Below are 23,247 nucleotides of genomic sequence, written 5' to 3' on the forward strand. Positions count from 1 at the left end.
GTTTAATATTTAAAATGAGTGAAATACTGCGTGAACGAATTACACGTCACCTTCACTTTCATCTTAGTATATCAATTCGCATTCGTACGTTTTGCAATAAGAAAGGCGGATCTCATGTTACATGCAACGATCTTCGTCATAAGTTGAACACGGATCTCTAAAGAATTAGACAGTTTCGACTTCAATGTAATGATTGAACACAAATGCATACGATACGATATTTCCCCTGCCCTGCCTTACATCTCAGTTGACGTATTCTCAAATCAAGGCCTGCAGTAAATGAAGTAATAAATGAAGTAATTATCGTAATTCGTAATTCGTAAAGGCCGATTTCAAATGAGCGATTAACTTTATGCATGTCTAGGCAACAAGAAAGCCTTTTTTCTATGGAATTACATAAAACATATATAGTAGCTATATCTCAATTTTCAATTTTCAATGAATTATGAATCATTCTAACCATATTATGTGTTTATCCCCACACGGCTATCTTTAAAAGGGGAGTCGGGGGAAAAGAGGGGGAAGGATACAACGGCTAGCCTTGGGTCATATAAAGCAGTAGGGACACGGACACCGTTCCAGGCTATAATCATTCTATCATCTAAAGTTTTCTGATTTGTGGCGAGGTTTAGAAGGCCAGCATTTTATTCGATTGATTTTATGAAATCTATCGCTACTGTGAAATATTTGTCGAAGAACATTATGCATTACATGCAAGATGGCTGCAGAAGGCCGTATGGAAGGGCATAATCTTTTTATCAAGTAAATCAACAGCAATTCTCAGAGCAATCATGTGCAATACTGTGTCGCACAACGTGGGCAGAAATGTAGTTACTGGGGGGGGGGACAATTGCCCCCCAGATATATAGTTAAAAAAGGCACTGTTTCACTCTCAGTAAAATCACACAACTATACCATTATGCTATTTATAGTTTTAGTTTTTACAATGCAATACAATAATGCCTAAGTTTCATAATAACACCTGCCAGGTTGGCATTATGCAAAATGATAACGAAATAATGTACGCTTGTCATAAGAACAGTGAAATGTTGCAAAACAGACAGACGTGCAAGCAGAAAAAACGTGTTGTCAAATTGGTGCAAAGTAAATTTTCACGGTATAAACATGCAGCATGATTTACTCTCAGGTACCTGGGTATAGAAGGTATACGAGCTTTGCATAGGGAAATAAAATAGATTTGGGCAAATGGATTGCATATCATGGATGTTTGCTAAATGGTAAACCAGTAAATTAAACCTGCGCCCGTGCGCACAGCTAGTCTCTTGACTGTCTTCTTACATGAAGTCTAAGCTTTTTAGTGATTGATTTATATTTGATTTGACACGAATTTCACATCCACGATCGCATTCACTGCAGAGCGATTAGTTTCTTTCAAATTTCTATTATTTTCGTGTTTGCTTGTCCTCTTGGTGACAGGTGTTTTTGTGGCTAGTAACCATGGCCAAAGTGAACTTGTTATTGCATCTTGGAGCAGGTGCTGAATGTGTGAATATTCATTAGTGTCACTACCTATTTTACATATTTACTCCCGTTGACTACGCTCATCTTATCCGGGAACGCGGAAGCAAAGATTTTTCGATCATTTTATCGAAGCTAACTTATATATAACTATTTATAACATTTCATGGATACTTCTGGAACATTAAAATAAAAGTTGAACAAATCCAATGGCTTTCGACAGCATCAAAGACTGGTTGGTAAGTAATAGTTCTTTCAAAACAAAGTCATAGCATGTCGCACCTCTGTACTGTAGTATTTATATGAATACAACAACGTGTTTATGTGTTACATCATTATGCTAGCTTGACGTTTTAGTTACCGTGATAAAACCATAAAAGGATCTGTATAGCATGCTGTAGGTTACTTTAGATCGCTAGTATAAGATTGCTTTATAACAGACTATAAATACAAGTACCGCTTATTCCATAATGGAAGATATAGATAAAACAAATGTTTGGTAATTAGAATTATGAATTTTTTGTCTTCTATTATCCCATTTCTGCCATAATTTTCATGTAATGTAAGCATATCTTGGATAGTATTTTATATTTTTGCATTGGGATTCATTTGGAGTCGAGATTTTAAAGAAATGAAACTGATAAATCCAGCTACCCTCATAGCAACTAAGTTTCTCACAAATTAAATATGGGTGATTTGAATTAGTATGCATGGATGAGAAAAAAATTAAGGTCATTCGGCTTCCCTAGGCATATTTATGTGTACAGTACTAGCATTGATACAGTGCTATTAAGTTTTATTTAGCTTTATTATATTTATTCTTACATTGTTCACTATATTTCAATTTTCATTATTTTGAATGGAAGATAAATATTAGTTTTACTTTTTTGATATTATTAGTAAGACAAAAAGTTATTAATACAAGACTGTTTTTAAATTAAGTGGTGTTTAATTTAGAGGAGAAACATAATGAAAGTATTTTGTAGCATTCAAGAGTATTCTGTTTCTTTCTGTTTCGTTTAAAGTGTTAATCAGGTTACGTACTCTAATAAGTCTCGATCCCTTGATAACAAAGGTATCTGAAATTCAAACTCCTTGACTTTTAAGTCCATAGTTAAAGGAGGTAATAACTAGGCAGATGCTAAACCACATTTGATGAAAACTTGCATGATTAAGTCCTGCCGTTTAGGACCAGTATTGTACTGCACGGTCTGCACCTATATATTGATGCAAAGTCCCTCACTTTGAAAATAATAAAAGTTATTTGGAAAGAAAACTCAACTCTAATCTTCAAGATATTAAATAATTCAGTGGCACATCTCAATTTTGTTGTACGGAAGATGTATTATATTGATTTTATGCACTAAAGAGGACTGTTATGTAATCATTTTACATTCCTCATTTTTTATTAAAACACATTTGAAAATTATACATGCAGTTTATTGTGCAGTTTACAATGTAAAATGACGTTCCATTCCAAATGATAATTTTCAATTTGATTAATTTCATCAAAAGAGGATAGGGCAGAGTGTACGTGTTTTGGTGGAATCATTCTAAATTATTCCCTTGATATTTACATAAAAAATTATACATCTCCTTTCTTCATCTATTTCTACACACAGCGGATAGAAAGCTACTTTTTTAATTTTGACCTTGTTAATAATATACATATTAGGGGGCCCTCTCATTTACATTTGCCATTACACCCCTGGGTTAACTTGGGTATCCAACTAGGGATAGCTAGGGTCGTTGGCCAAACTTAGAAACTTCAATTCCTGGAAAATTTTTATAAACGAACATCCCTAGCTCTAAACGATATGCTGTTAAATTTAATTTGAAGATTTTGCGGCGTTAACACATAGTTAGACTGGGATCGGAAAATCCTAGAACCGTCTAAGTAATTAGCAATATCATACTACACTTCCAGTTGAATTATGTATGAATTCCACTCAACATTTTTCTTTCACATAGTAATCATTTCTATAATTATATAGCAGTTTGCCTGAATTTGCTGATGATCCTTCTGTATTCAGCGAGATGATGATTGTTCTTTATTTAGGGTTGTTGGTCAGGAAATTATGAAGGAGAGTTTAGAACTGTGTACTTTCTTGGACGTTTACCAGAGAATGATGTTGACTTAGCCAGACAATATCACAGGTTTCCTGATAATGCTGTTGTATCATCAAAGGTATCAACCACTTTTTCTTATGTGAGAAAAAACAAAGAAATATGGATCTACTCAAAGCTTTCTGTTAACTTAATAGTAAAAATATCCTTTAATAAAATTATTACTGAATAAACAATACAGTACATGATATTGTAACAATTATGGAAATAATCATTGACTCCTTCCTGCTAAAATTGAAAAGTTACTTCACTCAACATATTTGGACACTGCTCCACTCCCCTACTTTAGTAAACCACGCAGAATAACTTTTAATGCTCAGTTTGACTTTTTTCCACATTTTCTAGTATACAGTCTGGAATTTCTTACCAAAAAATCTCTTCGAACAATTCCGGCGTATTGCAAATTTTTATTTCTTGTGTATTAGCGTTGTCCAGGTGAGTACGTAACAAATGTGGTGTTTTACCTTTTCTTGTCACCTTCTACCAGCCTGAGATAGCCCCTGATCATAGATACGTAGAGAGTAACACATGACATGAGAGAATTATCGTTTTTTTGCGCCTAATTCCAACCAGTCTCACAAAGATTCTCTTGTATCAGTGGTTTCTGGCGTAAAATTACGGGAAGGAGATCTGTGCAGCGTTGAAATGTTCGTATATAAAACTAAAATTGATTTTTGGATTTTTCATAGCTTTTTATAGACAGTCCTGTTAGTCCATTAACAAGTATATTTCCTTTGTGTTTTGTTGTGGCTGTGACTGCCTTAAAACAAGTAAGTCTTACATCAAATCAAGTTCTAGACGCTGACGCCTAATATTCTGGTAGTGCGCCGGCACGTGTTCAGATCCATATCTTATCCTTACTGATAATATTACTACTCGCTTCGCTAGCGTCATTTACTTTGTGAGAAGACTTTATCGTTATATTGGAAGGTTTGCGATTGTACTTCGCTTTTTTAAGGGATACGAGGACTGGAAACGACATCAAGCAGACAAGGAAGTGAACAATAGGAAATATGAGTTAGTTAGTCCTGTTAATGGAGCTTTAATCAGCGTTATATCAAAAGATATCAAGGTACATTATACAACACAAATTTAAATCAATAACCTGGATTTACGCGCTCGCCAACGTATTTTTTTCTAGTAAATTGAGCAACATTTAGACAACAAGGATTTTTCAATTTTAGGTTGGTGATATTGTTATGGTGAAGGCTGAGGAAGAGTTTCCATGTGATTTAATTCTACTGTCATCTGAAGATTCGGAAGGCAAATGCCATGTAACAACTGCTAATTTAGATGGGGAAACTAATTTGAAGGTATTGACCGAAAGATCCTTCATGAAGCTAAATCTTTTATGAAGCTAAATGACAGACAGTGTTGTTCCTACTCAGGAATCCCTTTGGGATGATTAAAAGACGTAGCTATATTAATTGTACTATTAATAGAGACCGTTATAACTGTGATAACCATGTCTAGATTTTTGAAATTGATGTCATTTATTAATTCAATACCTATATATGTCATGTTTAGCTTCACAGTTCGTTACCTGATACAACTGATTATCAAACTTCAGAAAAACTTTATCAGCTTCCAGCTCGTATTGAATGCGAACATCCCATGCCTGACTTATACAAGTATGTTCAACATATAACCACCATAATATAACCCCATATAACCACATAATTATTACGCTGAATGAACAAACCATTTTTCAGGTTCCAAGGTCGTATGATCTTTGATGATGGTGAGACAAAGTAAGTTTTAAGAAAACATTCATAAATTATGACTGGAGGCGGGAAATGAGGGCAGGAAAGCAATTTAATTCTCTCCTCATCTCCGCCAATTCCGTTGAGGAATCGCGTTGAGGAACCCTATAAACATCCACTAATTTGATAAACAGGATTAATAAAGGGCATATATACCGCATGTATACTTGTTTAAATCGAGATACATGTACAATAAAGTTGTTTCATATAATGAAATAATTTCTCACCTAATGAAAAATATTTATTTTCCACAAGATCATTGGGCCCGACTCAAGTTCTTCTGAGAGGAGCAAGATTGAAAAATACGAGCCACGTTTTCGGTGAGTTACGAATTAAACATCTGTATATATGAATATGTGTTTCTCTTTTTGGAGAGTACTGTAAATTAACGATACAGAATAATACACGGTTGAAATCTCGTTCACTCTGCTCTGACAGTGAGTGGTATTTTTGAAGTCGTAGCTTTTGTTTCATGGGGTTGTTAATATATTTATAATATAATATTTTCTCAGGTGTTGCTGTTTATACGGGAATGGATACGAAGGTCAGTCATTGATAAGTGTTGGTAATTACATCGTATACATATAATCTTTGGTAGTTTGTACACCATGATTATTCTTGTAGGGATTTCTGTTGTTTTAGGCGCTAAAGATAATAATTTTTATTGAACAGATGGCGTTAAATCAAAGGCAAAATCCTCATAAATATTCATCGGTTGAAAGGTATATTTCTATCATGTTCAGACTAATTTATTTCGTTATCATATTTTAACCTTCTCTTTTATTTCAATATAGGAAAATGAATACATTCTTAATATTGTTCCTTGTGGTGCTATTAGTCTTGTGTATCATACATACCGTTTTGAAAAGTTGGTATCAGGGGACTGACAGAGGTGGTCCTCCGTACGTTGAGAAAGCAGACACTGGGGTAATAACATCACTTATTCCATTCTGCATGTGAACTTGGGGGTGTTTAATTTTAGTTGACAAAAACATTATCTTTTAATATTTACTAAAAAGGGTCAATTGTCTTTTTTTGTCTTTCAAACTTATAATTCTTTCGTTTCTTAGACTGTACAAAGTTTTGAAGATTTTCTATCATTTTTGATATTGTACAACTATGTTATACCAATCTCACTGTATGTGACTATAGGTGAGTGTATGTTACGACGTCACGTGATTATATTTAACCGCTTTTCTTTGGTTATTTATATATATGGAATCTTATCTTCTATGTTTTATCGTTGTTGTATAGAACTTCAAAAGTTCACTGGCGCGTTATTTTTTAACTGGGATGTGGAGATGTATAATGAGGTTGGTGTATTTATAACTTTTGCCTAGTATGGTTATGGTAATTGACCCACGCGATTGAACTGATTAACCTTGCTTCCTCGCTCGGATACAAAACTGGTGACTAGTCAAATACTTCTTAATCCCTGGGCCAGTTGTTCAAAGCTAGGTTAGCGCTAAACCTGGGTTAAATTTTAATCCAATGCTTTAGTTTGTGCATGTGCTTCTGAACCACTGCTCGTTTTAAAACGTTAGAAAACATGACTTTTATCGGTCCAGAAAATATTTATGAAAAAAGATATTCAACTATGTAAACAAGCGATTAAAAAAATTAATGTAAAAATTTGCTTTAACCCAGGCCTGGGTTAAGCTAACCGGCTTTTGAACAACCGGCCCCTGACATGTTGACTTTTAAACTAAACTCTAGGAAACAGACGAACCAGCTAAGGCGAATACATCTGATCTGAATGAAGAGTTGGGTCAGGTGAGGATTATACTCGCAAGCCTTCTTGTTTTCAGAATGAAATTGTAGATTGGTCATTTAAAATAAGTCACCTTTGTAAAGTGCAACGCAGTCTTATGTGTTTTCACCTTGTTTTGGTATTGTCAGCTCTACCAACAATTCATTCTTGTTGTTTTTTCTCTCTAGATTCAGTATGTTTTCACAGACAAAACAGGAACATTAACAGAAAACGACATGCAATTCAGAACATGCTCCATAAACGGCAGGAAATATGAAGTATGTGTATAACTAATAACACGCAATGTCTTCTTTCATCAAGGTCACTAGTTTTGCCAAAATAAACAACTTTATCTGCTGTTATTTTGAATATCTAGGAACTCGATGGCTTGCTTTGTGCAGATGGATTACGCTCTCGTAATTTTGAATCTTCAAATTTCACGGTAATTTTGTTTCCTTTTGCAACAGTTTAGTTTGCATGTTTACGTTATGAAAATATCTCTGTTTCCTCTGTAGTGTAGTTCTACACAGTAGTTTTCTTAATTAGTTTAATGGATTTTCACACAGTGGATCTGGAAGAACTCTGAAGATTTTGCTGTAGTTAAACTTCTTTTTTTGACATATCTGTACGTGTAGCTTTGAAACAATAAAATTAATAATAATGGTTTCTCATATTTCCAGCCTGAGATGCGTGAGTTCTTTCTGACGTTGTCATTATGTCATACAGTCCATGCGACTGAAGAGGAAGATAAAGACGCCCCGTATCCATATTTTTACCAGGTATTTAACCATCAGTCATAGCGTGAATAAGCTTGTCTAACGTTTCAACCGTGTATTCATGTTCATCAATGTTTTGACCACTAATATTTATGTATTAATAAACGAGGATGAGGAAGATCAATAATTATTGATGAACCGAAACGGTGCATGCGTGATAAGAGCGAGGTTCAGATTTGACTTAATTTGACCGCTACCATCGAGAGAACATGAACCAATCAAATGCGATAAGGATATCAAATTAACCAATCACGAGCACGATAGATCAGCGATTGGTAGACGTAGTGGCAGTTAATTTGTTAACATTTTGTAGGCGTCCTCGCCAGACGAGAAAGCGTTTGTAGAAGCATCGCACAGGTAATTGCTCTATATGTCTTTAAATTTTTCCTTCAATGTTTTAGAGATTGATCTGCATTTTTGCCCCTTATTTTGTTATTAATGTTTTAGATATGGTCTGACGTTTCAAGGTACATCAGGTGAACACATGCAGGTTAAAATTGGTAACGAAGTACAAAGGTAAGAAACATTGTATCATATCATTTTGTCCTCGTCAGAATCCAGGTTAATTTCGTCCGGTTGTAACCCTGGTTGACTGATTCTGGTGGTAACCCTGGTTGGCAGGTTTGGTGATAATCATGATTCACTGGTTCTGCATGGTAGTCATCCTAGTTGGCTGGTTCTGGCGGCGACTCTGGTTGATTGATTTTTGTTTTATTTCTGGTTGGCTGCTTCCGGTTGTAACCTTGATTAACTGACTGGTTCTAGTGTTACTGAACTCTGGTTGACTGGTTCTGGTGTTAACCCCTGGTTGACTGGTTCCATGCAATTGTGTCCCTGGTTGCTTGCTTGGTTCCGATTGTAATTTTGATTGTTTCTATTTTATTTTATTTTGCATGAACTGTTTAGTTATAAATTGCTTCATGTCCTGGAATTTGACTCCACTCGGAAAAGAATGAGTGTTATCATCAGTGAAATGGATGGTGAGATAGATTTCTTTCATTACATTCCATAATTTTATTTTAAAGCACCTTTGATGATGCATTGAGCTCTTCAGAGCCTGCAAAAACATGTTGCGGGTTTGAACAAATAGTTGATATAATTTTTACCGGTAAATCATCCTAAGATTGTAATATTTTTACAGGGACAATAGTTATGTATTGTAAAGGTGCTGAAACAGCAATTTTGGAAAAAACAATTGACGGACCAACTGACGTCACACTCGCCCATATTAATAGTTACGCTGAGGTATTTTTCACATTCAATTTCGCGCATTTTTCTGTGTACATAATTGTTTAAAGCCTATAGATTCATCTGGTTTTGTATCAATGTTAATACGTCTGGGCCACACAGCAGAACATTTTTTACGAGGAATCCGTCTTAAGCAAAAATTCTCGTGTTGTATTTTTTGAATCATGCGTGATACGCGATTATTAGCCATGAAGATAGAAAATATTTTTTCGACTATTTCCCATCGGCTATTTAAAAAACTAATCTCAAAGAGAATAACAAGCGAATGATGACGTATATGAACTACAAGCCCTAAAAGTTGCAGGTCGTGAATGGTTATGGAAATGTTTGTTTCTTGCAGAAAGGATTGCGTACTTTGGCAATAGCTAAGAAAGTTATACCAAAAGAGAAATATGAAGAAATGAATGCGAAGGTTGGGCAAAATATCATGAAATATTTAGTTTATTGCCTATTTCAAAAATTTTTTTTTGTTTTTTTCTTAGTTAAAAGAAGCAAGTGAAGCTATAAATGAGAGAGATGAACAGGTACATATACGATCGTAATATATATAAGCCCCGTTTAAACTACGATAAATTTATTGGTATCCGTATCAATGGCAACCCGTATCAATTTCATCCGTGCTCGGGCTATGTATTGGTAGCCTGAGCACGAATAGAGTTAGGCACGGGTAGAAATCTTAGCTCTGTTGTGCAATGTTAATAAATTTAGCGTAGTTATATACTTTCTAGACTGTTATAATGAGTAGTGGTTGCAGGGATACAGACACACAGTCTCTGTGTTCAGACTTACTCTGTGATGATACTGTATTTTATCATCTTTTAGCTTGCTAAGGTTTATGAAGACGTGGAATCCGGACTGACGTTATTAGGAGCGACTGGCATCGAAGACAGGTTGGTAAAAGATCTTCGATTTAGAGATTACTGGAGAATTTTTATTCATGATCATTTTCAAACTGTTATCATCGTAGACTTCAAGATAAAGTGAAGGAGACAATCGTTGCTTTACGAGAAGCTGGGATGAAGGTAAGCTTTCTTATTTACATCGCATGTCTTATTCCTAAATTGGTATTTCTTTCTAACCAGCACTTTCGTCGGTGAATTAAATATTGGCGTTTTCATTCCCAGACTTCACTTCTCTATTCAAGGTGATATATTATGTTTTGTTTTACTTCTTGAAGGTCTGGGTACTGACGGGAGATAAACACGAAACTGCTGTGAATATCAGTCACTCATGTGGACACGTCCAAGTAAGAAAAAATATTCTTCTAAATGCCAAAACCCCTTTATATAGTAATTAACAATGAAAGAACTTATTTTGACATCACTCCATTATTAATACATGGTTTTGTGGTTAAAGCTCAACAACCAGACTTCAGCTGATTAATGCTCGAGTCGCAAGGTCGGCGATTTTTACCAGAAGACCTTTAGTGACATCTTCCTCATTGTACCTGCCTCATTGAATGCAAAGAATTTTTTATAAATTTTCGCTCAAATGTTACCCCGTTTCGTAGTTAGATAATTATAGTCATTACGTGTGTTTACGTCTGGTTGACATTTGCACGCTCCCAGGCTGCAGGAAATAACAAAATTAAACAAAAGTAATTTCTTTGATTATAAGGCTAACATGGATGTGTTGGAAATCGTAAGAAAAGACAACGTGTACGATGTTGAACAATCTTTATACAGTTTCAGAGAAAAGTATGTAAATGCATCAAAATTGAAAATTTAGTCAACTAGCTTATTATTCTAATCACGTACTAAACTACGTTTTACAGATTACTCCAAGCTACTTCTTCTCCAGACAAAAAGTTCGCTTTGGTTATCGATGGTTCAAGTTTACGCCATGCCTTTGATGGTAACAAGGGTATGAAAACTATTGTACATTGTGTCCATAAGTTCAGTATTACATGACGTAGACCAGCAACTGATATAGAAGTCAGTATAACGTCTGTATATTTATTGTTATTTATATACTAAATCTTGGCTTGCGTGACTTTGTTGCGATTTTATAGACGCGTGAGTCTTCTCTTTAGAGATATATAAAATGTGGACAAGTCATTTTTCAGATAAAACACATAAATTGTCGGAGCATAAATATTCAGGCCTAAAATGACAGCCTGCATGAATGGCTCTTAATGATTACTTGTTTTGAAAACCTAGAGCAATTATCTTATAGCATCTGAATTGTGAAACTGTGTTGGTGTTGTATTTTTAGAATTATTTATCTCCGTGTGTCAATATTGTGTCGCAGTTCTCTGCTGCAGAATGTCACCATTACAAAAAGCACAGGTATGTTAACATTTTGCACACGCGTTTCCAAACACTTCTTCCTTATGTACAGGTTGTTGTTGACCTTAAGTGTCACGGACACTCACAAAATTATGTATTTAATATACTCCTGCAGGTTGTTCATCTGATGAAACACTCAAGTGAGAAACCAATAACCCTCGCTATTGGTGATGGAGCAAATGACTGCAGTATGATACAGGAAGCCCATGTTGGTATTGGAGTGATGGGAAAAGAAGGAAGACAAGCTGTGAGAACTAGTGATTACGCCATCTCAAGATTTAAGTTTCTTCGTCGTGTCTTGCTTGTTCATGGTCATTTATATTATATCAGACTGGCAACAGTTGTACAGTATTTCTTTTACAAGGTAATGTTTCATATTCCTTACAATACCATGATTATTTTAATTAACTTTAATACGTTTTATTAATTTCAAAAGAATATAATAAAAAATAGTTTTCCTGGTGTATCTTAAGTGGGACAAATCCATTCACAGTCGGAAATACAGTAAATTAATTTTTAATACAAATATTCAGAACTACCGCGTACACATGCCCTCAGACTCGACCCAAACTTGTATCTTTGGTTACTCGTTTACAATATTGAACACGTTCGTGACTTTTTTAGAATGTTGTTTTCACAATTCCACAATATCTTTATGCATTCTACAACGCGTATTCACAACAGGTAAAATTATTTTTGTAATTATTTTCACAAATGTATTAAGACCACCTTAATAGTTTATACCTATAACTATACATTATGCCTGCATAATAAAACTCTTCACCTATATGTACTGTATAAGGTCACCACATGCAGTTGCATTGTACTGATGACTCTTATTTTGGTTTCAGACATTATATCAAAGTGTGTTTCTAACCACGTTTAATATATGTTGGACATCGTTACCTATTCTACTTTATGGTATATTTGAACAACATTTGCGTGCTGACACACTCACGTTCCAACCAGTTCTTTACAGGTACGACTTTAAATTCTATCTTTGCTTGGCAGAATTAGTATGTTGCAAGAATGATTTCATTCTTTCTATGCAAGAAGTCCAGCTTGCAGCTGGTAGTATTTCGTTTCGCAATAACATCCTATATATAGGGGGGAACGTCTGGGGTATAATAAAGTAACAAGTTAACAAAGCAAAGTTAACAAAACTGCCAACATGATATCTTATATAGAGTCTGAAACGTTTTCTGTCCCTCTCGAGGCGACACGCCATTAAATTCTTTATCCATTTGTTTTCTTCATATAGAGATATTTCTGGAAACAAACGACTATCGTGGCATGATTTTAGTTTCTGGATGTTGTCAGGTATGGTTGTGATTTTATTGCCCGTGCAGGGGAAAATATGTATGATAAAAACATATAGTTATATATCTTTTTCATTTTTCAGCACTGTGGCATGGTCTGATAATATATTTTGGATCATTTTTATTTTTTGATGAAGGGATACTTAGTGATAAGGTTGGTTTTTGTTCATTAGGACTTCGGAGATCTCATGCAATGAAATATTTGTTCTTTAACAATTCTGTCAACTTTCTCAAGGCATTCGGAAATTGGTCGTTTGGTCAGTTTGTATACACTATCGTCGTTATAGTTTGTAATTTGAAGGTAAAGCAATTATATTTTCTGTAAACAACTGTCTTTTATAATATTCTTGTCATTGTGCATGGTGCTACTTATCACACAGTATAAGTAAATTAGCCTGCAGGAACACCCGGCCATGCATGTATTCTAGAGAACTGCATGTCTTTAATGTCCAGACTGCTGATGCTCGAGTTGTGAACTTTGTTGACATGCAGTTACCTTACAGACTAATTAACTACAATGTAAATTGTAACGATTGTTACACAGCTATATATATATATTTATATATCATACAAACTATAGCATAATGTTAAGGCTATACGTATATACCATAGTATATACAAAGGCCGAGCACGGATTAATTTGGTCGCGATCTTAGCCCCGCCCCGCCGTGCCAAATATTTAAGTGTAGTTATATTAAAAGCGAATGTTTATGCTTTGCTTCCTCATTTTTCGACCGTAAAGAATCTCCTTATGTTTCAGCTTGGTTTGTTTTCCTTCTACTGGACAATCCTTACTCATATCGTGATTTGGGGATCAATCATTTCATACATTCTTTTTGCCGTGATAGCATCGTGCAGTTTATGGTACGATAATCTAACCATTCTTTATTCCTTTCAATGTCTAAGACAAGCAAGACATAAAAAACCCAATTAATAATTTCAACTTCAATTTAGGGAGCCATTTCAATTTGGCCAAGCCAGTTATGACTTATATTGGACATTTGAACAATTACTTGAAGAGCCTTCTGTTTGGTTTGGATTTATTCTTCTTTCAATCGTCGCTGTCACGCCAGACATGGCAATAATGACAATAGCAAGATACTTCTACAGAACGAAAACTCAACTGGCTCAGGTAAGATATGTTTTTTCATAATATATTCCTTATCAAAAACTCTCTCTAATCTGGAAGGGCGTTTTTCCATTTTTTCAAGTCTGCTGATTCATTTTTTAAAAGATACATATATATTTAACAAATATACCACGAGCTCGAGTTGTGTATGAGCTAGTGTGCATAATATTCTCATGTTGAGTATACGAGTTTAGTATTCTCATGTTGTTAATTGCGTAGGCAGCTATAGATTACATGATATATATGTGATATGATTTCTTGTCAATCATTTTGCAACGAATCCTAATCTATTTTGCAAACTGCCAAACTTTATTATCTGTATAATTAATGATTTGTTGGCTTCGGGTATTTATTTCGATAATTTGTGCATGCTTATATAATTTATTTGAATTTTTTACATCCACTTCTGCTCATACTAACATCTGTAGCCACTATATTTACCAAACTAACTTGACATGGACTTGCGTGATTTTTTGCTGCAGCCAATCCATTAAAGTTGATTGAAAACGATGTTTTTAAGCTCTTGTATATAAAATATTTCTTTAGATATTTTGTCTTTATTTTTAATTTCTTCCGTTCTTCAATTGAACAAAAATTACTTTTCTCTCTGATGGTCGTGAAAACATACAATAGAATGAACAAATCATCAATTCTGTAGTGTCTCCTTTGTAGAGTTAGGTCAATTAACAGTGTGATGATTGCTAGGTGGAAACATTGTTTAGACTAAAGCCAATTGAAGTTTTAGTGAATGTTCAGAAACGCGTTTTCAATTAAAGATTTTGAAATACTAGAGACTAGACAATATAACATCATTGATGATAAAATCAAGATAACGACTAATTGATTTATATTGAATAATCTAAAAGGAATAATAAAATATTGACGTGGTTATCACTAACAGCAAGAAGAGGCTATATTCGGCTTATAGCCATGCATAAATAAAGTGAAAAAAATATTGAAACATTACGTTGTATAGGAGTCATATAAAACAAATGGTGAAGGGCTTGAGTTCGTATTACATAAAAGTAAACGAAGTTGGATGAGTGCTCGTAGTGAAGGAAGTACAACTGTCACCGACGGTGATGTTGAAGTTGAGGAATACAACAGTGTTGATGATGATATGAAAGTGGAAGCACAAAAACGACGAGGAGCAACTGTTAGTCCTAGCCCAATTAAAACCTAGTAACTTCATTCAAGCAAAGTTCATAAATACGCATGACGATTTACGATATACAGCAATGTTATCAAAATATAAAAATACCCTAAGTCACAAAGATTTACAGATTTATATCAGAGTATAATTAGAGGTGGTGCGGACTTTAACGGAAGCCTACCAATGACGCGATGATGGACAAATAATGCGTGTTCAACGAACAAATAATGCGTGTTCAACGAACAAATAATGCGTGTTCAACGAACAAATAATGCGTGTTCAACGAACAAATAATGCGTGTTCAAACAAACAACAGCAAGTTCGCATTTATTGCACAAAGTGTAAAACCTCTCTTTTATTCTCAAAGTGTGAAAGCAGATTACTAGCCGAGTGAAGTTCTTTCGACAACCGAACAATTTTAAGAGTCAAGATTAAATAACAGTGAAGTGCGAGTAATTGAAGAAACTTTAAAAATATAATCGATTTTTAAAAAGTTAAACCTTAATTGTAAATATGGTTAAGTTTTTTAAGAACGTTTCTAAAGATTTTAATTCTAAATAGTTTAATATTGAGCAAGAAATTGATTTAAACAATTTGTAAATGATTTTTTAGAAAAATAATAAAGCACTGCATTGGTATAACAGATTGGTATTTTTTAGTATCATTTTATAGCTAAGAATCAATGTTTTTAAGATTAAGTAATACCTATATCTTGTATAACTGAATTATCTTATAGGTTGGCAAGGAGAGGGGGGAGTGTGACATACAAACGGCAAGGGGAGGGGAGAGTGTAAAAGTGTCTGGAAAAGATACGGGAAAATGCTGACAAACGAAAACAGAATGACATGCGAGTAGACATGCATTACAGAAACAATACAAATTGACATTCAGAAGGACAAGTAGTCAGAATACTATACGACACGACACGACACGACAGACAGTAAAGGCTGCGGACGAACTTCGGCACCCAAAACGAAGGACATATAGAAGTAGTCTGAATACAGAATACAGTACAATACGACACTCACGGAGCATAGAGGACATGCGCACAGGCAATAAAGTCGAGGAACGAACAGTACACAAGCCATGCAGACGAAAAACATACAGAAGAACAGGTAGTCGGACAAGAATATAGATGAACTAGACAGGCAGGCTGACAGGTGGCTATTGGGATGTCATGAGCAGGCTGGCAGGGGGATAGGCAGGCTTTCGAAAGTCACACTGTCCTGACAGACAGACAGGCTGGTTGGTACTTGGTAGTCAAGCAGCCGGACTAGCGAACAAGCAGGTGGACGTACTTCCGGGCATGTAGACAAGCTGCATGCATGGCTGATAGACATAAGGAACATGTACACAGTCGAACATGACGTTATTTTATTTACATTTAATAAAAATATTTTAATTACAGAAGGAAAAACATTCCTGAATATTTATAGAAATCTTTTCTTTTGTAGTTACTAGAAAGAAACCCCAAATCAATGGGAGTGTTGCGTAAACGTCCTTTGAGTCAAATAGTATCGTCAGTAAAAAATCAAACACATGGTTATGGAACAATTGCACCGTCACCTTCATCAGTAATATTAGTTGATCTATCCGATGATGCTGTAGACAATTCTCAAGATAGAGTTTAAAATACGGTGAAAATTACGCGCAGTGGTAACCAAAGTGACGTATTGTTATTCATCAATACAAACATCTCATTGCCTAGCGAAATCAATGACGTAATGCATTCACATAAATCATTTAAATGGTAGTACGCTTTTGGATGAGTGCGCTGACTGAACATCGTCATCCCTAAGGCAACTGCTGAGTAAAACATGCACGTCTTAATAACTAGTAGGAAAATGTTACTAATCTTACAATTGATGCTTTACTGCGCTACACTCGAGTCAACTATGACGTCACATTCCTGGTGTGAACAAAAATTTCCAGCAGCAAAAGTTAAGATGTTGACTATAGAATTGAAGAGAATCAACTCAGAAGGAAAAGTGCTTTAATGCTTTTCTTGCATGGAACTGTAGCAGTCTTTCTAAATTAATATTGCATTTAGATAACAAAGATATAGGTTGTTTATATGTGCAAAATACCGACCCAAGTCAGAAGAACAAATGATTAGCAAATGCGTTTAGCTTTCCTGTTAAACAAGCCAGTTTGAGTGCGATTCTCAATAATACACCAACAACTGAAGGGTGCTGGACAATAATATGTATAAACGATAATATATGAAACAATAGCAATAATTGTCTGTGACTGAAATGAAAGAATGATATATTTTTTCCAGATCTTCATTTTCTCTCACTTCAATTATTATACAACCGCTAGGATACATGCAAACAATTGTTTATAAAAGATATACACAAGAACGAGTAAGTCATTTTAGTTGGCTTACTTGAACGTTTCGAAACCAATTTTGCCAAGGAATTATGGTCGATCTGCATGAAATCACAAAATACTGCTAGCTTTGTAAATTATGCCCCCGGACCCAACAATTCACATGCCATATGAAAATGGAAGTTCACAGCTGAAGGACACCGTTTACAACATTGGATAACACTGGATATGAAATAAAAAAATTTTGAGTCATCGCGATTGAGGTTTGCATCATTCTCCTCGAAATTTTCGGCTTTGCTCAGGCAGATAACACAAACCTTGATTATTCTTCTTATTACAAATTCTTTCGTTTTGTCCTCCTTAATTTCCTTTGCAGAGGATATCAGGATATCAACCACAATCATACACCACGCTACACGTCATAACCATCCGTATCAAACTAAGCCAATCGAAGGTTCAAATTTTTTTAAATAAGTAATATATTGTTATTTACTCTCCACGGCGAAACGCAGTCACAAAAATAGAATTACATAATTTATTTACTATATTTTACATTTGCTATTTCTTGCGGAACAATTCTTCAGTTGTTTAAGTAATTTTAACACAATATTAAATCTAGTTTATATTTTAATGTTTATTGAGTAATATCGTCTTCGTTGTAATCAAAAAAGCGCCGATACTCAGATGGAATTCCCCGCTTTTTGGCCGTAATGCAATTGTCAAAACATGCACTTCTACCGTCAACACATGTCGTGCACGGGAAAGAATTGCTCATGCAGGTTTGAAAGCAAGGAGCCCACTGTGCTACGCAGTTAAGTAAACAGCCAGTTCTCTTCTTCAGTTGCACTGCGCATGCGTTCATACAAAGGATCACGAGTATTAGAAACGCGATCTGGTTGGTCTTTGAGTTTGACATTCTAAATGAAAAAGTAAAACGAACAATAAATATACGGCGACAAAAATTTTCAGATAAAATCACATCTTTCTCTTGTTCATGTTCTCCTTAGGTTCATACTGTTAAACGGCATTTGTAATTATAAATAAATAATTCTGGAATGACTTGTATGCTTATTCTTACCTATATTCGTTGTTTTTTCACAATTCTTTCACAGTTAAGACAAACCTTGTAACTTACTCAATATGTTTCCTGCAACATACTGAATGTGCCACTCGTATTTATACCCGCACTAAGCCTCTTGTTTACACACTAATTAGAGTTTACTACAGAGCCCAGCTGTTCATGCTAATGGAGTCATCTTTAGCTACATTATGGCAAAGTGTTAGATGAGATAATAAGCAGGCTTGAATGTTATCTTGCAGAGTTTAGGAGAAGTTTAAAAATTTATGCAATTACCTTACTTAATGTTTTTCTAATTACCACATATCAACAATACTTCAAGTATATTAACGGTTCATTTTAAAATCGTTTCTATGTACGGTTTGCAAAAATAAGCTCCTTGTATAAATTGGATGAAAATCTATAAGTTAACGTTGCTTCGTGATTTTATCGTGTTTTAATTTATGCTTTACGGATTATTCAGTTCTCTCGACCACATATGTATATATATATATATATTCAGTTATGAGGGTTGAATGCGTCACAATATGCCGCACATATTATTATATTCAGCAAAAATATCTGCGAACACGCAAACGATAAGAAAGACATTGTCTTCTTTATTGTTGTGAAAACAGTCATTTTATTCACAAAATTTACAAAAACGAGTAAGACGATCAATTTATTATGAGCCTAAAAGCACTTAAAGCCTAGATGTTATATTCATAGTCGTCGTGCTAACGCTTAGCCATTGCCCATTTCCTGTTAAAAAATTTATTTAGTCAAACACATTGCGCATAAACGAAATGGTGGATGAATTAGCAGTAATCTTTTCTTATTCAATTATTAGCAACTAAAAATCCCAAGGTCTGAATGGCATAGTGGCACCCAGTGCCAGGTGACGACAGTTCGCTAATTGACAGGGCAAAACAGCAACGAAAAATCAATCAGAAATTTGAATCAATGTTTCAAAGGTACTCCTAAGAGCGTTACCATGGAAAACATTGGGAAGAAGTCAATCACGTTGCTTTTCGTGTGAGATTGATTTTGACTAGGCCCTGGCCATGCAAAAGTATGTTGTAGGTAAGAAAATCTAGGCCTGTAGGCCAGGCTCTGACCTTGATAATGTAAATATGGCAAATGACGAATAATCTACCATCACTTGGTACAAATATTCGAGCAAGGGACACTGAAATGAACCACACTATGTTGTGGACACTGAAATGAACCAAAACTTTTGTTGAAATTCTTTTATCCCCAACATTCTTACTATGATGCAATATAAATTCTGAGGTATATAGAATTAAAAAACGAAACAATAGCATAGAAATAATGCATTCTAATTCCGACAAAAGGTTAATGTCCCCTTTGCGATCGGACATAAACTATTTTCGCAGACGTGAATATGATTTTTCAGGCAAATTAAAATAAATGGGCGATTTATTTGTCTCTCAAAACTTTCAAGACCTTAAAACACAATTATGTCAGATTGAAGATTTTATTTAATCACAGTTATTTAACGTATTGAGAGTTTGAAAACTAGCTACAAGTAACGCACTCTCATAATAAGAGTAAGATATGCACTCTTATAAGTCACTCATTCTTGTCTCACTAACATAAAAAATAATTATTTTTATGAATGATCATTGAACATTGTCTCAGTACAAATCAAAAGAATTATCTTGAAAAATAATTTTACTTCTTTTTCCTGACGGGCAACTATTGAAACAAGAGTTTCGGCCATCTACACAATTATTGCAAGATAGAGAAGTGCTCGAACATGTATTAAAACAAGGTGCGTAGTCAGCGTAGCATTGGTGCCAACAGCTCATTCTCTTTGTCAGTTCCACTGCGCATGCGTTCATGCATACGACCACGAGTATGAGTAAAACAACTTGAGAGGCTTTTGAAGTCGCCATTCTAAATGAAAAAGTTGAATTATTATTCTTAAATTTAGAATCAAGATAATTGGGCACATGAATAGGATTTTAATTGATATATAACTATGCAATGCCTGATGGAGCCTGGTGGACACCTATATATAATAGTTCAACCTGTCGGAAACAAATATATTAGATTAGGTAGTCTGCTTCAGTTATTAGCTATTATATGCCTTGTCGATGGTCGATCGAGGTTCATTGACATTTTCATTTTTTTCGAAAAAAAAAATTGACAAGTAATTACTTGCGGCTGTGGCAAATCCTCATGGAGAAGAAAACGTCAGCATATATGTGATTTCCAGTTCACTTTTCAGATCATACATTACACTATATAAAATCATGTGATATGTATTACACTCACATTCTTGTCCTTGGTCTTGCTGGCTTTTGCTCGTTGACTCCCACTTGAATTACTAGTTCTTTTCTTGTCTTTCTAAACAAGCTAACTGACCCTAAAAATTCAAACAAAACCCTTCTATTTTTATAGCCACAATAATGAGTAATTGTATTTACCAAGCCGCTAATCATAATCCGCTACAGAAACCAGCTGTTAATAATTGAGACTTTGTGGTTTTATTCAAGCAAGCAAGGATGATAAAGCATTCTTGAATGTTATCTAGCCCTATAGTTTAAGAAGGACGTTTAAAACATACAATTAGCTGCTAAATATGACGCGTGAAATGACTTTTTTTTAGGTGATATCAACATTTAATACATAAACTGTTGCATTTTAAGATACAAAGTCAACGATGCTATTCTTTACAGGAATGAAAATATCAAGTCATATCAAGGCGGATCATTAGTGTAAAATCTTTAAGTATAAGACTATACGTTGCCGTTGGCATGTTAAATATTAACTGCATAGTGTAGGCGTATCTTGATCTTTTTCGCATTTTCAGCTCTTAATTATAAGTTTATTTGTAAATTTTTCTTAGTGGATTTTCAGTTACATGAATTAATTGCTGCCTTTTAGTATACCTCTGTCTATAACTTGGAATATCATACAAATACGAAGTTGTATGAAAATAATTAAGTTCAGTGGCTTTTTTACGCTATTCCTGTCATATACAGTAGCAAAAGTTGCTTTTAATATTTTATTGTGTCCGAAATAGTGCTTGAAACAGGTGTTCATAGATAAGAAGAACTTTAGCCCCATCTGTTTTTGAACTTTCCTAAACAGAATAATTTATATCGACCCGGCAACTCCTACGGCAAAACGCGTGGCTAAAATATGAGAAAGTATTAATTATACGCTTTTTATAAAAGAACTGATAACTTTATTGGTTTTAACCGTTTTATTAATAAGCCTAAAGCCTGTATCTGATTCTTTTTTAAATAATTCAACTTTACCACGTTTTACTGCAAATTCAAGTGTAGTTTGCCGCGGGATGTTTCGACGGTTAAAAACTTTGTAACTTGTTATGCTTGCACGGTACACTGCGGGATCAGATACAATAATATGGGAAAATAGAGCGGAAATTTTATGTTCTACGAATTTGTGGTTTCAAAACTCAATTTGTGACATGCCAACCACGTTTACATAGTTTAAAGTGATGAATGTCTAATTGAAAACCATGATATTCTTATCAGATTCTATATTTCTCACACATGTCAAAAATGAGCCAATTTGCGTCACATCTTTCTCCTCGCAAACATGTGTGATTTGAGATGAGTTCTTGAGCTGATTCTTGCAAGTCATATGTTATTTTTAATCAGCAAACAGTATAAACAGATCGAACACCCGAATGGCGATTTATAGATTAAGAATCTTAAAACTATCGGAACTACGAAAAATTTTTTGGAGCAAAAATTTTGTTCCATCAGTAATCTTGAATTTTTCGAGCTAATGTTTTGTTGCATTCACATACAATGCAGATGATTGATTTAAACCAGTCTTGAAGCATATACCGTGAGAAATTCTCGTCATATAATTGCCGTGATTCTCTCGATCTATTTAGGCCGTCTGGGCTTTTTCTTCATAGGCCATTTTGAGGAGAATCAGTATAAGAGAGGCCTGTGAGGGGGGTCTTTATTGAGAGAGGGAGGTGTACTGATTAGTTATTCGTAATGTAGGCTGATATTTCTCTGCAAATATACGCTTAAGCATCGAATCAACAATGATAAAATTATAATGTGATGAAAATAGCGTTAATAACATCAACAAACAGCAAACAGCAAACAGCATGTTTTTATGATATTCAAAAAATCTAAATCCAACAGTTCGAAAAAATGAACTTTAATTTGAGCTCAAATGAGCTAAAATGAACTTTAATTTGAAAATACTGAAACTTTAAATTAAGTGATTGAGTCGATGTAAATGAGTATTGCCCTCTGGCTCTGGGCTTATTTTAACAACGGAGTCTAAATTAGGAGAATACTGAATACAGAGGGTGTTTTCAATTTAAATCATTAGACTGTGGCTGTTTTCTTTAGAATTTCTTTAGAATCATATACACAAAAACAGCAAAAACAAAAATACTGGGTGTAAAGCATTTTTCTTTTTCTTCCTGATTGTCATCCTGAATCCTATTCACTTTTTTAATAACTGTCTGCCTCGCATCCTCAGTCACAGTCATTACTGCTTGACCCGCACTCATAAGACATAATTGTTGGCGAAGAATTAGTGTAAATAAATTATGACTTCAAAAGAGCTCTGAAATAATTACGTTTTTGATAAGCTCTATAAAATCGTTTCAGCATCCCCATCGTCGAAAACATCGCTCAGCATTGCCAAGGTGCAACCCATGTTAAACTGGGCCTGAAAAATTGTCATTATGACCCCAGCTCACAAATTTCTTTCCTCTTGATTTTTATTGACGTTTATTCCCCGAGGGTGAATGAATATTTGCAGCCTAGTTGCGTGTATTAAAAATCCGTGACGTCACCG

General features: G+C 34.6%; 2 protein-coding genes across 4 annotated transcripts; one reads left to right on the top strand and one right to left on the bottom strand.

The window, feature by feature from the left end:
• Positions 1-1,063: 1,063 nt before the first annotated feature.
• Positions 1,064-17,872, top strand: LOC114521362 (probable phospholipid-transporting ATPase IF). 3 transcript variants are annotated; one of them, XM_028541780.1, is made up of 39 exons: positions 1,064-1,718; positions 3,539-3,667; positions 3,952-4,041; positions 4,296-4,376; positions 4,565-4,678; positions 4,791-4,919; positions 5,134-5,237; positions 5,319-5,357; positions 5,625-5,689; positions 5,882-5,913; positions 6,042-6,091; positions 6,164-6,296; positions 6,440-6,521; positions 6,624-6,682; positions 7,086-7,142; positions 7,308-7,397; positions 7,496-7,561; positions 7,800-7,898; positions 8,209-8,252; positions 8,343-8,411; positions 8,802-8,875; positions 9,037-9,140; positions 9,484-9,555; positions 9,626-9,667; positions 9,966-10,033; positions 10,111-10,165; positions 10,321-10,389; positions 10,761-10,840; positions 10,918-11,006; positions 11,358-11,431; positions 11,547-11,795; positions 12,056-12,115; positions 12,283-12,410; positions 12,693-12,751; positions 12,834-12,904; positions 12,986-13,051; positions 13,511-13,614; positions 13,705-13,882; positions 15,769-16,419. In XM_028541780.1, the coding sequence occupies exons 1-39, from the start codon at positions 1,689-1,691 to the stop codon at positions 15,856-15,858; spliced, it is 3,294 nt and encodes a 1,097-aa protein (XP_028397581.1). In that variant the 5' UTR covers positions 1,064-1,688; the 3' UTR covers positions 15,859-16,419. The 3 variants fall into 3 exon arrangements, with proteins under 3 accessions (XP_028397581.1, XP_028397580.1, XP_028397579.1); XM_028541779.1 differs by lacking the exon at positions 15,769-16,419 and adding an exon at positions 16,487-17,872 and having other exon boundaries at positions 1,065-1,718; XM_028541778.1 differs by lacking the exon at positions 15,769-16,419 and adding an exon at positions 14,856-15,690 and having other exon boundaries at positions 1,065-1,718.
• Positions 17,873-19,916: 2,044 nt separating this feature from the next.
• Positions 19,917-23,129, bottom strand: LOC114521647. Its single transcript, XM_028542146.1, has 3 exons — positions 23,027-23,129; positions 20,722-20,812; positions 19,917-20,340 (listed from the first exon to the last, which is right to left on the bottom strand). Exons 1-3 carry the CDS (start codon positions 23,076-23,078, stop codon positions 20,079-20,081), a joined length of 405 nt encoding a protein of 134 aa, XP_028397947.1. The 5' UTR covers positions 23,079-23,129; the 3' UTR covers positions 19,917-20,078.
• Positions 23,130-23,247: the final 118 nt, after the last annotated feature.

Source organism: Dendronephthya gigantea, unplaced genomic scaffold, assembly GCF_004324835.1.
Source record: "Dendronephthya gigantea isolate DGI-Jeju-01 unplaced genomic scaffold, DenGig_1.0 000020F, whole genome shotgun sequence".
Classification (NCBI taxonomy): Eukaryota; Metazoa; Cnidaria; class Anthozoa; order Malacalcyonacea; family Nephtheidae; genus Dendronephthya; species Dendronephthya gigantea.

Bases quoted from the DNA above. Each gene is read 5' to 3' on its own strand.
- LOC114521647 (XM_028542146.1), bottom strand. From the start codon at position 23,078: ATGTTTTCGACGATGGGGATGCTGAAACGATTTTATAGAGCTTATCAA. The intron at 20,813-23,026 runs GTAATTATTTCA...TTGAATTTTTAG, and splicing joins TTATAGAGCTTATCAAAAAC to GGTCAGTTAGCTTGTTTAGA. The intron at 20,341-20,721 runs GTGAGTGTAATA...TTTTTCATTTAG, and splicing joins GCAAGACCAAGGACAAGAAT to AATGGCGACTTCAAAAGCCT.
- LOC114521362 (XM_028541778.1), top strand. From the start codon at position 1,689: ATGGCTTTCGACAGCATCAAAGACTGGTTG. The intron at 4,920-5,133 runs GTATTGACCGAA...TGTCATGTTTAG, and splicing joins ATGGGGAAACTAATTTGAAG to CTTCACAGTTCGTTACCTGA. The intron at 6,092-6,163 runs GTATATTTCTAT...ATTTCAATATAG, and splicing joins AAATATTCATCGGTTGAAAG to GAAAATGAATACATTCTTAA.